Source organism: Corella eumyota, chromosome 3 (assembly GCF_963082875.1).
Source record: "Corella eumyota chromosome 3, kaCorEumy4.1, whole genome shotgun sequence".
In the NCBI taxonomy this organism is placed as follows: Eukaryota; Metazoa; Chordata; class Ascidiacea; order Phlebobranchia; family Corellidae; genus Corella; species Corella eumyota.
Window position 1 is genome coordinate 19,288,677 of NC_137492.1, and position 15,435 is coordinate 19,304,111.

General features: G+C 31.3%; 2 protein-coding genes across 5 annotated transcripts; both read left to right on the plus strand.

Annotated features, from left to right (window-relative positions):
- The first annotated feature begins 1,085 nt into the window (after nucleotides 1–1,085).
- On the plus strand, nucleotides 1,086–5,907 carry LOC145745293 (kelch-like protein 25). Of its 4 annotated transcripts, none has more exons than XM_082563326.1 (15): nucleotides 1,086–1,227; nucleotides 1,307–1,430; nucleotides 1,776–1,929; nucleotides 2,487–2,704; nucleotides 2,772–2,924; nucleotides 2,980–3,088; nucleotides 3,257–3,304; nucleotides 3,506–3,586; nucleotides 3,681–3,770; nucleotides 3,974–4,075; nucleotides 4,222–4,413; nucleotides 4,610–4,753; nucleotides 4,909–5,067; nucleotides 5,160–5,307; nucleotides 5,461–5,907. In XM_082563326.1, exons 1-15 carry the CDS (start codon nucleotides 1,148–1,150, stop codon nucleotides 5,594–5,596), a joined length of 1,938 nt encoding a protein of 645 aa, XP_082419452.1. In that variant the 5' UTR covers nucleotides 1,086–1,147; the 3' UTR covers nucleotides 5,597–5,907. The 4 variants fall into 4 exon arrangements, with proteins under 4 accessions (XP_082419452.1, XP_082419454.1, XP_082419453.1 ...); XM_082563328.1 differs by having other exon boundaries at nucleotides 4,610–4,663; XM_082563327.1 differs by having other exon boundaries at nucleotides 2,778–2,924.
- Nucleotides 5,908–12,510: 6,603 nt separating this feature from the next.
- LOC145745733 (pre-mRNA-processing factor 40 homolog A-like) lies at nucleotides 12,511–15,330 on the plus strand. The gene has a single exon (XM_082563885.1). The coding sequence runs from the start codon at nucleotides 12,546–12,548 to the stop codon at nucleotides 15,312–15,314; it is 2,769 nt and encodes a 922-aa protein (XP_082420011.1). The 5' UTR covers nucleotides 12,511–12,545; the 3' UTR covers nucleotides 15,315–15,330.
- Nucleotides 15,331–15,435: the final 105 nt, after the last annotated feature.

Consider the following 15,435-nt stretch of genomic DNA (forward strand, 5'->3'; position numbering starts at 1 on the left):
TGTTGAGATTTATCGGCCAAGGGCGAACAAATGGGTTTCTGGAAATCCATTGCGTCATGCAAGACTAGGCCATTGTGCCTGTGTGGTAGATGGAAAAATCTATGTTGTTGGAGGGTAAAATTTTGATAACATTTAATAGTTTAAAATTTTAAACAATTAGGGGTCGCCAAATTTAAACAGTTGGTTAATTATTGCACAACTTTATGCTGACTATTTATATACTTACAAGGTTGGCCATCACATATGGTTTTTATATATTTTAAAAAGGTGTTGTGGTGTTGATGACAATCATCATCTTATCCCTGAAAATACAATAGAAATGTTTGATCCAGCTGTAGGAAGATGGCAATTGGTCACAAAATTAACTGGACGACGATATGGTTCTTGTATGGTTGCGTTTTAAAGCTTAACATAATCATATAAGTTTTTTTAAATTTAAAATATTACTGTGAGGTTAATGATTTCTTTTTAAGCTTTTTAAATTTAAACCTATATTATCCCAGATGTCTTTTTTATTATTCTTTATCAATTTTTTTTACACTGTTAATGTGTTTTAACTTCAGTTGTTAGTTTTAGATATTTAGTTTGTAAACAGTTTTTTTTATGTAATGAAAAATAATATTTTTTGCTTGAAATTAAGGGCTTGGCAATTTATATATTTTAACTAGAGAAACCTATTGGGTTTACATTATTTGTTTTTAGCAAATGATTAGGTAACATTCAATTTTTGTAGAAATTTGAATAAATAAAAACACATTTCTAAGAGAAGCTGTTGATATTAGTTTAAATAATAACCTACCCCCAAATTTCAGTGGGTAATCAAGCGTTTTCCCTTTTTCTGATTTGTCATTGCCATACATTTCTCCTAAAGATCTACACAGTGTGTAAAATAAAACTTGCCTTTTTTGTAACTGAAGTTTAAAAAAAATTTCAGGAAGCTAGAGAAAAAAATTACATTCAAGGCAGCTAGATGTTTTAAAATAAGTTAAAAGGATATTTTCATTATAGAAGCTTAAAAAATAGTGTTCTAAGATATCTGTGCAGTTTCTAAATAAAACTTTAAATTTGATTTATATCTATAAAATAGCATTAGTATTGATGTTTAAACTTATTGAAAACATCATTTCTGTTTAAATTGGAATATAAAATGGAGACAGTAGGAATATCATCTTCCACTGAACATTTTGAAAGCAACCATGCTACTTGGTTATTAAACAAGTTAAACATGTAAGTTACTTCTATGGCATCTTAAACCTCACTTGATTTTTATATAAACTGTTATTCCTAATGTTATATTCTAACCTAGAGATCGATTGACTACCAAAGAATCATGTGATGTTAAAATAGTTGCTGGAACAGAGCAGTTTAGTGCACATAAATGCATCCTTTCAGCTTTTTCAGAATTTTGGAGAAAAATGTTTACAGTGAAGGTATGGGCAAAATAGTTTTATATTTATTTTTCATTATGTTGTTAAGATGCATTTTTTGTCATACAGTATAAGGTTTAAATTTTTTTTTTGTATATATCTTTATCCCCGATGTGGGAAAGTCGAATGCGCGACTTAAACATAGAGTAACATTAGTTACTCCGATATTATAGATTATAATTGCCCGATAATTAAGCTGCTGGTTCAGCAGGAGTTTATAGCGCTTTACTCAAGGGCGTTACAGCCTGAGATCGGGAGGGATTGAATCCACGACCTCATGTGTGGTGTAGCAATTGTTCTTACCACTACACCATGCTCCCGGGTATTTATAAGCTTGTCATTTATTAGATGAAGGAAAACTATTCTTCTGAAGCACAAATCAATGGTGTTAATGGTGATATAATGAATATTTTGCTTACTTATATTTACACTGGGAAAGTTTTATTGAATGATGACAATGTTTACTTGCTGATTGAATCTTCCCATTACATGCAATTACCGTGTAAGTTATCTTATACTAAAAGTAGTGTGATTTACATAAACATAACGAAACATTATTTTATTAAAATTTTGGAATTGGTTAAAAGAAGCTTATTTGGAATTGGTTAAAAGATGTAAATTTTAAGTAGTTTTATTATAACCAGTTATAATTAAAGAAAAATTTATTGGGTATGTGAATAACATATAAATTTTAGTGATACTAGAGTGTACAAAACCTACATAATTTATACTTCTGTTACCACAATTTTTCTGAAATTATTGTTTTGCATTCAAGCATAAATTTCTGTAAAGGTTTTGCTTTTGTGCTTTATATTCTTTCCGCTCAAATGCATTTAAGAATGTGTTTACCCATTTTACTTTAGTTAGCTAGCTAAGATTATATCTGGGTATTGGTTCTCTAAATTTTTAAATACTTCACTGTCCTATCAAAAATTTCACTTAAAGTTATCATGCTTTTTTAACTTGTTTTTTATTGAATAATAATATTCTATTTTACCTGTAAATTTTAAACTTAAAAAAAATTGATCTTAAAAATTAAATAATAATAAAATCTTGCAGTTGTTTTGGACCATTGCATCACATACCTGGAAAAAAAAATTTCAAAGGATAATTGCTTTGATACTTTAAATTGTGCTGTTCAGTTCGACCTTTTTTTAATCACTGCACTTGCTCAAAGTGTTATTTTGAAAAATTTGGCAGATACAAAAGTTTTGGAAAAATTCAAACTTCTTGATTTAAAAAATGTCACAGATATTCTTGGGTTGACTGACAATACGGTAATAAATATTTCATTTAATATTAGTTTTTAGTATATAAGACTTTTTTTTATTTTTTTTTTTCAAGTTACAGATGTCTGAAGAAACAAAGTTTAAAGCAATAATCAAATGGGTAAACCATGACAAGGAAGTTAGAAAAGATCATTTTTACCAACTTTTTACTCTTCTTAATCTTCAAAAATTTGCAAAAACAGTTCTGCAAAACTTTGTTGCAACAGAGGTACAAACACCAAGAAACAATATTGTTTTAAAATATTAATTATTTTTATTCATAGGAGCTGGTTGCCCAATCAATGGAATGTACAAAGTTAGTGATGAATGCTGCCTTTAATTTGCCAACTGCTTCCACTTCACCTGTGTTAAAAAGCGTTCCAGTTCAGCTAGGTTTAAATTTAATAAAACTTGGTCATTTTTTGTTAGCACCTTAAAGCATTTATGGTTTTATTTACTTTATTTTGTTTTATTAACTTCGAAGGCCTGTAACAGCTTTTAAATAATTAATTAAAAATTTATATAAATTAAAAATTTAATTTTTATTTACAATTCTTATAGCTCAACCTTCTGCTGTGTTAGAACCAACATCGCCATTTTCTAAGCAGCGTATGCTAGTTAAAACAACAATATTCTTAATTTTTAAGTTATTAAAAAAATATTATTTAAAACTAAAGTAATTTATTGTTTGGTGTTTAATTTCAAAATTTTCTATTAAGCTTTTTTGAATTTTAATACCTTTCAGTTTTTAATTAAGTTTTTTAGTCACAAAATATATTGTCTTATACATACTTTTGATAATTAACTCAGATAAAACTATATTTGCAATTCAACAACGTTTTGCTCCACCAAAACCAACACAACTGTCTTGTAGTCCACCATATGAGCCAGGTAATTTGTATACTAGAAAAAACATATTACAATGTACTATGTGTATAACTAAAAAGCATAACTGTGAAATGTTGAAACTTTTATTTTTATCTAGCTCAAGTAGTGGAACCAAACAAAGAAACTCAACAGTCCACTTCATCACATGGCCAAAGATCACGAAATAGAAACAAAACACCAAAAAAATGTAAAATTTATGTGTTTTTAATTGTTTCTAATTTTGGTAAATGTCTTGAAATAAGATACTTTCTGTTTATACAGTCTATAGTTTTGGATATTGTTGTATGTATTACTTGATAAATGAAAGCAAGTACAATTACTTTCATATGACTTGGAAACTGTAGAAAAAAAAGTATGGCAGTTAATTTTGTTTTGTTTAAATATTTTTAGCAAAACTTCAAAATCTTCTTATGATTGGTGGCTTTAATGCTGATCGACATGTTGTTCAATATACTGTCAGCACAAACAGATGGAAGGCTCAAAAGGGGTGTAGTAGGCTAAATTTTTAAGTGAAGGTTGGGTTGTGATGTTATTGTTAATATAATGTGGTGAATTTTAATTTTACATTCATAATAGTATAAAATGTTGCTGTAAGTAATATCTTATTTTAACGGATGATTTTACATTTTAGAAACCAGATGAATGTGGTATAAATTCTACAGCTTGTCGAGTTAATAATTATGTTTATTTGATGGGTGGAGAAGATATAGGAGAGTCTAAATCACTGGATGTTGTTGAAAGATTAGATTTAAACAACCTGAGTGATGGTTGGACAGAAGTTTGTCCTATGATGGTGGGTCGAAGACAGTCGGCTAGTTCCTATTTAAATGGTGAATTTTTTGATACATACTATAACATATTAACAGAGAAAATTGTTCTGTCTGTAGAGTAACAGCAATCAAATACAAAACAATAAATATTTTTTGTGTTAAAATTTTTAAGTTGATCTTTTACCTTATGTTAAATAAACCGTAAATATGTTTTCTTAGGTAATAATAATTATAATATTATTAAACACATATTTAGATGCACTCTATGTTGTTGGAGGACTTGCTCATGACTCTGGCTGGCTTTCTTCTGGTGAGTTTTATGTTTCAGATAGGGATGATTGGTACAAAATTCCAGATATGTCAACAAAAAGACAAGATCATACGATGTCTTGTGTCCAAAGTTAGTCCAAAATATTGCAAAAAAGTCTTCATTTAAATTACACCTTAATTGCAAAATTAAAAATTACAATTTGTAAATCGAAAAATTTAAATTTTAAATTCAAATTAAAAAAAAAATTTTATATTTAAATTTTATTTTAATTTTTTTAATTAAAGAACAACTCTATGTTATTGGTGGATACACACCGAGTACTCACCTTTCATCTATGGAAAGGTTTGATGCAAGAACTAATTCTTGGCGAAATGCTTGTTCAATGTCTTGTGCAAGAGATAACTTAGCTTCTGTTGAGCTTAACGGGGAAATTTATGCCATAGGTTAGATGGACTTTAAAATTTTTAAATGGCTTCACAAGATACTATAGTTGTCCACTGCATACATCAGTATTTGAAAATTTTAAATATTATAGGTGGCTTTGATGGTGGTAATAATACATTAAATACTGTTGAGATTTATCGGCCAAGGGCGAACAAATGGGTTTCTGGAAGTCCATTGCGTCGTCCAAGACAAGGCCATTGTGCCTGTGTTGTAGATGGAAAAATCTATGTTGTTGGAGGGTAAAATATTAATAACATTTAAAAGTTTAAAATTTTAAACAATTAAGGATTGCCAAATTTAAACAGTTGGTTAATTATTGCACAATTCTATGCTGACTATTTATGTACTTATAAAGTTGGCCATTACATATGGTTTTTATATATTTTAAAAAGGTGTTGTGGTGTTGTTCCTGATAGTGGTTCTATTCCTGAAAATTCGATAGAAATGTTTGATCCAGCTGTTGGAGAATGGCAGTTGGTCACAGAATTAAAAAGACCTCGATATGGCTCTTCTATGATTGCATTTTAAATTACCTACTTTAACATAATTAAATTCTTTTGAATTTTAAATAATACTATAAAGTAGTCGTGGTGTTTCTTTTTTCAGTTCAATATGGTTTAAAAAATGATTGTTTTTAGCTTTTTAAACCTGAACCTTTAATATCCCATATTTCTTCATTTTTTAAAAGTCTTATATACTTTTGCCTTTTTTATATAGTTGTTTGTTTTAAATATGTTACTTGTAAATAGTTTTTTATGTAATGCAAAATAACTTATGTTAAATTGCTATGTAATAATATAAACTTTGTGTGTAAAAAAATATTTTTGCTTAAAATGAAGTGCTGGATGATTAATATATTACTAATTAGAAAAACCTATTAGTATAACATTATTTGTTTTTGGCAAATGATTAACTAATATTAGATCTTTGTACAATACAAAAATAAAAACACATTTTTTATTTAACGGGTTGAGCTGTTAGGAAAAGGTTTAAAAATAGCTGGTACTAAACAAAGATACAAGTTTATTTGTTGTATCTTTTATATCTTTTATGTAAGTAGTATAAGGCTGTATGTTTAAACTGATTAAATACATTATTTTTTTATGTTATTTAATTTAAAGAAAAAATGGAAACAGTAGGAGTATCAGCTTCTAATGAACATTTCAAAAGCAACCATGCTACTTGGTTATTAAACAAGTTAAACATGTAAGTAAAGTTTTGTTTTTGATAATTAAATGTGACATAAATATAATTGTTATTTTTTATTAACTAGTACATATCAATTTGCCCCTACTCTTGTGTTAAAATTAATATTATTTAACAGAGATCGATTGACCACCAAAGAATCATGTGATGTTAGAATTGTTGCTGGGACAGAGCAGTTTAGTGCACATAAATGCATTCTTTCAGCTTTTTCAGAATTTTGGAGAAAAATGTTTACAGTAAAGGTATAGGCAGATTGTTTTTATAAAAAAAAAACTATTAAACTACTGTTAATTAATATTCCAATTTTTAGATGAAAGAAAACTATTCATCTGAAGCACAAATCAATGGTGTTAATGGCGATATAATGAACATTCTGCTTACTTATGTTTACACTGGGAAAGTTTCATTGAATGATGACAATGTTTATTTGCTGATTGAAGCTTCCCATTACATGCAATTACCCTGTAAGATATCTTATACTAAAAATGAAGAGGCTTTTTTTTTTTTGTATACATCTTTATCCTCGATGTGGGAAAGTCGAATGCGCGACTTAAACATAGAATAACATTAGTTACTCCGACCCAGTCTTGAGTTGCCTTTGGCAGTTTGGGATATTATGGATTATAATTGCCCGATAATTATACTGCTGATTAAGTGCTGGCTCAGCAGAAGTTTATATCGCCTTACTCAAGGGCGCTACAGCATGAGATCAGTGAGGATGGAACCCACGACCTCATGGTGGTGTAGCAAGTGTTCTTACCACTACACCACGCAGGCTTGCACTAAGCATTAATTTTTTACGTGAATAGTCACAAAATCTAAGCAAAAAATGCATAGGAATTTGACACATGTTACTTTTAAAAATGTGATTTAATGATTAACCTAGCTTTTTCAAAATTAAAATAAGGCCTTCATACCTTTCTTGAACTGAACTTAAAATAGTAAGGTTTATTAATTTGTTTATCTTCAAAAACATTAATTTTATTAATAATATTACAATGTTGCAGCTGTTTTGAATCTTTGCTGTGAATATCTGATAAAAAATCTATCAGAAGAAAACTGCTTTGATGCATTAAATTGTGCTGTTAAGTTTGACTTATTTCCAATCACTGCAATTTCTCAAAGTATTATTTTAAAAAATTTGGCTGATGGAAGAGTTCTAGATAAATTTAAGTACCTGGAACTAAAAAATGTCATTGACATTCTTCAGTTATCGAACAAAATGGTATGTATACTTATAAATAAGTTAATTATGTTTAAATACTATTTAGGTAATTTCTGCACTTTTTAAGGTACATATTTCTGGAGAAACGTTTTTTAAAGCAATTATTAAGTGGGTAAACTATGACAAAGAAGTTAGAAGAGAAAATTTTTATCAACTTTTTTCCCTTCTTGATCTTCAAAATTTTCCTAAGGAGGCCTTAAAAAACTTTATTGCAACAGAGGTACTTACATTTAGTATCAAAAACTGTTTTATACTAAATTTAACCATTTGTTTTTTATATATATATTAATCCTCAATGTGGGAAGGTCGAATGCGCGACCCAAACATGGAGTAACATGAGTTACTTCGACCCAGTCTCGAGTTGCTTGTGGTATTTTGGAATAATATTGATTATAATTGCCCGATAATTAAGCTGCTGATTAAGTGCTAGCTCAGCAGGAGTTTATACCGTTTATAGCGCCATACTTAAGGGCGCTACGGTGTGAAAGCAGTGGGGATTGAACCCACGACCTCATTAAATTATTTAAGTATTTTTTAAAAGTTTTAATTATTTTATTGTATAGGAGTTGGTTGCCCAATCATTGGAATGTACCAAGTTGGTAATGAATGCTGCACTTAATTTACTAACTGTACCTTTACCAATATTGGAAAATATAACTTTACCAACACTGGAAGTCGTGCCAATTGGGCCAGGTTTTAAACTATAAATATTTAGTTATCTTTAGTTGGCAGCTTAAAGCCTGCAGGCCTATTAAGATTTTATTGTCCTTATAAACAAACTTTTTTAGCTTATGGTTACCTTTTAATGATTACCTAAATGATTACCTAAATGATTTTAATGATTATCTATTACCTAAATGTTCACAATTCTAATAGCTCAATCTATTGACGTATTAAAACAAACAACACTATTGTTAGATCAAACATGTGGCATCTTTGCTAGGACAATAAAAGTTTCTAACGTTTTGTTAAAAAAATAATCAGTTGAAAAAATAAATTTGATCTTAGATTTAATAGAACTTTATTATTTAAAGATCATATGCTAGGATTAAAAGATTTTTATAGCATTTACTTTGAAAATATTATCAACGTATTGACACAAAAACTATTTGAATTTTTATAATCTAATAATATTTAACTAAATTGAAATTATGTTTACATTATTAATAGATCAAACTAGGCTACCATCTTGTAGTACAATACCATTTCATAATCAACCATCGTTTCCAGGTAACATACTTAAAAAAACATATTTCTTTATTTTGTATTAAATGTATTTTTTTTCTGATGATCAGTTGAAAAAATGATCAGTTGAAACAATAAATGTGTTCTTAGATTTAATAAAACTTTATTATTTTAAAGATCGTATGCTAGGATTAAAAGATTTTTATAGCATTTACTTTGAAAATATTATCAACGTATTGACACAAAAACTATTTGAATTTTTATAATCTTTTAATATTTAACTAAATTGAAATTATGTTTACATTTTTAATAGATCAAACTAGGCTACCATCTTGTAGTACAATACCATCTCATAATCAACCATCAGTTTCAGGTAACATACTTAAAAAAACATATTTCTTTATTTTGTATTAAATGTATTTTTTTTCTGCGTATATTGTTTTATATTATATTGTTACCTTTATTTTTGTTAATTATATTGTTAGCTAGAGCTGGAGTAATATTTAACTTATATAACTAAATATTACATAACTTAATTAGGGGAAACTTACGCAAATGTTCTACAGTTACCACCATCAGTTCAAATTTCACCAAATAGAAACCAAATACCACCAAAACGTAACATTTTTTGTTTTTAATACATTTTATTGTTTTAAAAATAAGCGATACTTTAAATAAAAATTATTATACCAACAGATCAAAATCTTTTTATTATTGGTGGTTGTAATGAAAATAAACATGTTGTTCAATATCATCTAAAGACAAAAATATGGGAGGCGCAAAAGGTAATTGCGTAGATAATTTTATTATGGTGTTATAGGTTGAGTGCATTTTTTCTATTATAAATTTTTCTGGATGTTCTCGATGTGGAAAGATTATCTTTACAACCATATTAAATAACAACAATTACCCTACCCAGACTTAAGTTGCCTTTAGCTGTTGCGATATCATGAAATATAATTGCTTGATATTTATGTGCTGATTAAGTGTTGGCTCAGCATGAGTTCATAGCGCCTTACTCAGGGGGGCTACAACATGCGATCAGTGTTGATCAAAAGCATTATGTTTATTTATTTACATTAACAAGTAAACTAGTAGTATTAACTGGATTTAATGCCTTAAACAAAGTTTATTTTACATTTTAGAAACCAAGTGAATGTGGTTTGTACTCAACTGCATGTCGAACCAAAAATCATGTTTATGTGATGGGTGGAGGGGTGACGGGAATACCCAAATCACTTAATGTTGTTGAAAGATTCGATTTAAATAAAATGAATAAAGGCTGGGAAGAAGTTACCTCTATGATGATGCACCGACGAAAAGCTGCTAGTTCGTATATGGATGGTAAGTGAATAAACTTTTAAATATATTTAGTGCCTTAACATTAATATTATTGCCAAGATTTTCTTAGGTAATTGTGACATTTATTTTATTGGTTTAGGTAATATTTATGTTGTTGGTGGACTTGCTCATGACGCTGGCTGGCTTTCTTCTGGTGAATGTTATGATTTAAATTTAAATAAATGGTACAGAATCCCAGACATGACTACAAAAAGACAAGATCATGCAATGTCTTGTGTGGAAAGTTAGTACCCTATTAATTATTGTATATTGTTTACCTAAGGGTTAAACAAAAATGGGTTAAACAAATTTAAAATTGATTGAAAATCTGCCTAAAAAAATTGCTTGGATACAATATTATTGTTAAGTTATATTCTGTCACAATAAATGTTTTTTTATAATGTTAATTTATATTTACAGTAATTGAAAATATTATTTTAAACATTTTAACCATAGAACAACTCTATGTTTTTGGGGGGTGGACACCAAGAAAGTATATATCATCCATGAAAATGTTTGATCGCCGAACTAGTCATTGGCAAGATGCTTGTTCAATGTCCAGTGGGAGAACTGAACTTGCTTCTGTTGAGCTTAATGGGGAAATTTATGCAATAGGTTAATCTTTTACCTATTGTTATTTTTGCTATAAAAAAAAATCAGATTTACTATAATTTATAATTGTGTTACTATGTCCTTTAATATTGCTAAACATTTAAAAATGCTTAATGTTTTTTTTGGTTATGTAAAATATCATAGGTGGCTCAAATGGTGACAGCTCGTTGGATACTGTTGAGATTTATCGGCCAAGGGTGAACAAATGGGTTATGGGAAGTCCATTGCTCCATGCCAGACAACATCATTGTGCCTGTGTGGTAGAAGGAAAAATCTATGTTGTTGGAGGGTAAATATTGATAACCAAAATAATATCACTTAATAAGGCTGTTTGGGTAATCGAATGTACATAAAAGTTAAACAAATTTATGTATTTAGGTGTAGTTATATTGATTATGATGATGGGAATGCTATTCCTGAAAACACAATAGAAGTGTTTGATCCAGCTGTGGGACGATGGCATATTTTTACAAAATTATCAAGGTCACGATATGGTTTTTCCATGGTTGCAATTTAATGATTATTAAAAGAATGATCTTTATTTTTTTAAAGACTTTATACAACTTTTGCTTCATGTATTTTAGTATAGATATTGTTGGTAAAAAACTAACCCTGCAATTTGTGTTATTTTTTAACTTTAAAATAATCTAGAACTTAATTTTTTTTAGCCAAGGCTTTATATAACAAATGTAAAAAATCTGAAAATGTGTTAAGTTAATGATATTACTTTAATTGGATTTATAAGGTGTTTAATATATGTTTGGTATGGCACTGCACAGCAAATAAATGTTATAGTATGCATGTACATTGGCTTAACTTGTTTAAAGGACTGACACGATGTGGATTTTGACCCTGTTAAATTCCTAATGTCATTGACAGACAAATGTTATTGCCCATATTGGTTTTTAATAAACTTTTGTTTAGCTTTAAAGAGATTAATACCAATTTATGTTGCCCTAACTTACAGTGAAAGGGGCAAAAAAGAAAAGAATTGGTAACCCAAACCACAATGGCAGCGTGGTGTAGTACCGGCAGCGTGGTGTAGTACCGGCTGCGTGGTGTAGTGGTAAGAACACTTGCTACACCACACATGAAGTTGTGGGTTCAATCCCCACTGTTCTCATGCTGTAGCGCCCTTGAGTAAGGCGCTATAAACGGTGTGAACTCCTGCTGAGCCAGCACTCAATCAGCAGCATAATTATCGGGCAATTATAATCTATATAATATCCCAAACTGCCACAGGCAACTCGAGACTGGGTCGGAGTAACTGATGTTACTCTATGTTTAAGTCGCGCATTCGACTTTCCCACATCGAGGATAAAGATATTTACAAAAAAAAAAAATGTCACCAGTGAATTATACTTCATCTGTCTATCTAAAAAATAAGTATTTTAAAATAATTAACAACTTTTTTATTATTCTTAACTACCTAACAACAAAAATGTTTATTTAAACTGGAACAAAATTGATGTAAAATATCATGACTTGAATGTTTGTGAGTGACTTCTGTATATGAGTTACAATTCAGTTACAACTTCAATTGCGATATATGTCGTGCGCAACTACGATGTTAAGAATCAAGTGTCAGAACGTCGCTTAAAATTATGGTTGCCACTTGCTTACTGAAGACAGGGGTTAATAAACAGGTAGACTATTAGCGTTGATCAGGCAGACAGTCTGGTTACCCTACTAGGCACTGTAAAATTAACAGATTACACATAAAATATTCACTTATTGTATGGTCAAAGAGTCATCAATTTTACGCTTTGTGTTATCATATTATTTTGTAAAATACGATTTGAAACTTTTGGTGGATGTGTTTAAATATTGCTAAATGAGGTAAAAGTAGCATTTCTTTATTAACAGGTTTATGAATATTTAGACTTTTGTAATTAATATTTGTTAACTATGTCTGGCCCACATGGTGCTAGGCCAGGTGCAATGAGAGGTGGTGGTCGCTTCAACTCCAACATGAACTCAAATGACGGACCAAGATTTCCAAGAATGAGGGGTCAATTTCACCCAGGAGGCCCTAGACACCAAGGAATGCGTCCACCCATGGGCTGGGGGGCTCCACCTAGAATGCCAATGGGAATGAATGGTCCTCCAATGGGTCAAGGGGGTCCACCTGGGCCCCCACCGGGTATGATGCCAGGTATGGGGATGCCGATGGGAATGCCCCCACAAATGATGGGGATGGGAGGAGGTATGCCGAATATGGGTATGGGTTCAATGGAGTCGGATAATACTCTGACATCAGCTGATGGATCAAAAACAGATTGGACCGAGCATGTTGCCCCAGATGGACGTACTTACTACTACAATGTAAAATCTAAGCAATCTAAATGGGATAAACCAGATGAATTGAAGAATTCTGCTGAAATATTATTGTCTCAATCACCATGGAAAGAATTTAAAGCTGATTCTGGCAAATCTTATTATTACAATTCGGAAACTAAGTCTAGTGTATGGTCAATACCAAAAGAGTTGCAGGAAATTAAGGATAAAATTGAAGAAATGAAAGCTGAACAAGATGCTGCTAAGGAAGCAGAGGCAGCAGCTAAATTGGAGAATGCAGAATCCAATGTTCCTGACACTTCAAATAGTGAGAATGATCCTAATGCACTTGTTCCTCCTGGAAGCGTGCCGGCTAATCCTATAGGAACATCATCTGGAGGCCAAGGACCTAATCAAATGGGAGGTCCCATGGGTGGGATGGGGCCAATGGGAGGTCCTGGTCCTATGGGAGGTCCTGGGCCAATGGGAGGAGGGCCAATGGGAGGACCTGGACCTATGGGTGGACCTGGGCCAATGGGAATGGGCCCTGGAGGCATGCCAATGATGGATCCAATGCAGATGATGATGCAGCAACAAATGATGATGCAAAGACAAATGGCAATGATGGCTCAACAAGGAAAGCCTAAGAAAAAGAACAAGAAAAAGGCGGCTAAACAAGAGAAGAAGGAGGAATCAAGCTCTGAAGAAGAAAAGAGCAATGATGAAGAAAAGGAAGTTGTAGAGGAGAAAGTAACAGAAAAAAAAGTTGTTAAAAAAGAGGTAGAGAAACAACCAGAATGGACTAACAAGGAAGAAGCAAAAGCTGTGTTTAAAGATGCTTTAAGAGAAAAAGCAGTTCCTGCTGCTTCATCTTGGGAACAGGCAATGAAGTTAATTGTTTCTGACCCAAGGTATTCTGCTCTAAAAAAATTAAGTGAGAAGAAGCAAGCTTTTAATGAGTACAAAACACAGCGTGGTAAAGAAGAAAAGGAAGAGGAAAGAGTAAAAACAAAAGTAAACAAAGAAAAACTGCAAGAATTTCTGGAAACTACGCCGAAGATAACAAGTGCAACAAGTTTTCGTGCAGCTGAGAAACTCTTTGCTACCACCGAAATTTGGAGTTGTGTAAATGACCGAGATCGAAAAGAAATTTACGATGATGCGATTATTTTTCTAGCTAAGAAGGAGAAGGAAGAATCAAAAGAACTTCGACGCCACAACATGAAGCAACTTCGCAAAATTCTACTTAGTTTGGAAAAACTTAACTATCGCTCAACTTGGTCCGAATGTCAACAAATGTTAATGGATAACGCTCTTTTTGCTGAGGATGAGGACCTCCAGAATATGAACAAGGAGGATGCTCTAATTTGCTTTGAAGAAGTGATCAAGGATTACGAAAAGGAGGACAACGAAAAGATGGAGCGTAAAAAGGTTCTTGAACGCAGGGTTTTTAGGAAAAACCGTGAACGTTTTATCGAATTCCTAGACAGTCTTCACGATGATGGAAAATTACATTCTATGTCTATGTGGATGGAGCTGTATCCTCTAATCAGCAGCAGCTCAATTTTTAATAAAATGCTGGGACAACCAGGCTCAACACCCTTAGATCTTTTTAAGTTTTATGTTATTGATTTAAAAGCAAGATTTCATGATGAAAAGAAAATAATACGTGATATCTTAAAAGACCAGGGTTTTGATGTAGGTATAAAGACAACTTTTGATGCATTTGCATTAGTGGTGACTGGTGATAAGAGAGCAGCAACCCTGGATGCTGGAAATATCAAACTCGCATTTAACAGCTTTATTGAAAAAGCTGAATCTCGAGAAAAGGAAAGAATAAAGGATGAAATTCGAAAGCAGAAACGAATTGAAGGCACTTTCCGTCACATGCTTAAACAAGCAGCTCCACCCTTAGATTTGGATAGTACATGGGAGGAGAGTAGATCTAGATTCGAAAATGAAGATGCATTTAAAGCTGTGTTAGTTGAAGCTGATCGAATTCGAATTTTCGCTGAACATTTGGAAAATCTTGAAGTTGCTGCAATTAAATCTGCCAAAGACAAGGCAGAAAAGGAGGCCAGAGAAAAGAAGAAAAAGAAGAAGAAGAAGCATTCCAGCAAACGGAGTCGCTCCTCGAATGAATCGGAATCAGAAGAAGAGCATGAAAGAGAGCGGAGCCACAAATTCAAGAAAAGAAACAGATCATTGTCTTCGGAATCAAGTATATCCGAGAGCGAACATAAATCAAAAAAGAACAAAAAGAAGTCAAAAAAACGACACAAGTCGCCGGCAGCTGAATTCGAAAAGAAATCGAAAAAGAGTTCCCAGGATAAAAAGAAACAAAAGAAGAGAAAGGAGAAAGAGATTTCGCACAGTGAGGGAAGTGATGATGGAAATTAACAATTTTTATAACTTTTCAACAATCATACTTATACTGGATTATACAACTTCTAAATCGATTGTGGTTTTAAATCCTTTATTCAGTAATATCTCGACCAAACAAATTTGATTAATCAACTTA

Bases quoted from the DNA above. Each gene is read 5' to 3' on its own strand.
- LOC145745293 (XM_082563326.1), top strand. From the start codon at position 1,148: ATGGAGACAGTAGGAATATCATCTTCCACTGAACATTTTGAAAGCAAC. The intron at 3,587-3,680 runs GTAATTTGTATA...ATTTTTATCTAG, and splicing joins TAGTCCACCATATGAGCCAG to CTCAAGTAGTGGAACCAAAC. The intron at 4,754-4,908 runs GTTAGTCCAAAA...TTTTAATTAAAG, and splicing joins TACGATGTCTTGTGTCCAAA to AACAACTCTATGTTATTGGT.
- LOC145745733 (XM_082563885.1), top strand. From the start codon at position 12,546: ATGTCTGGCCCACATGGTGCTAGGCCAGGTGCAATGAGAGGTGGTGGT.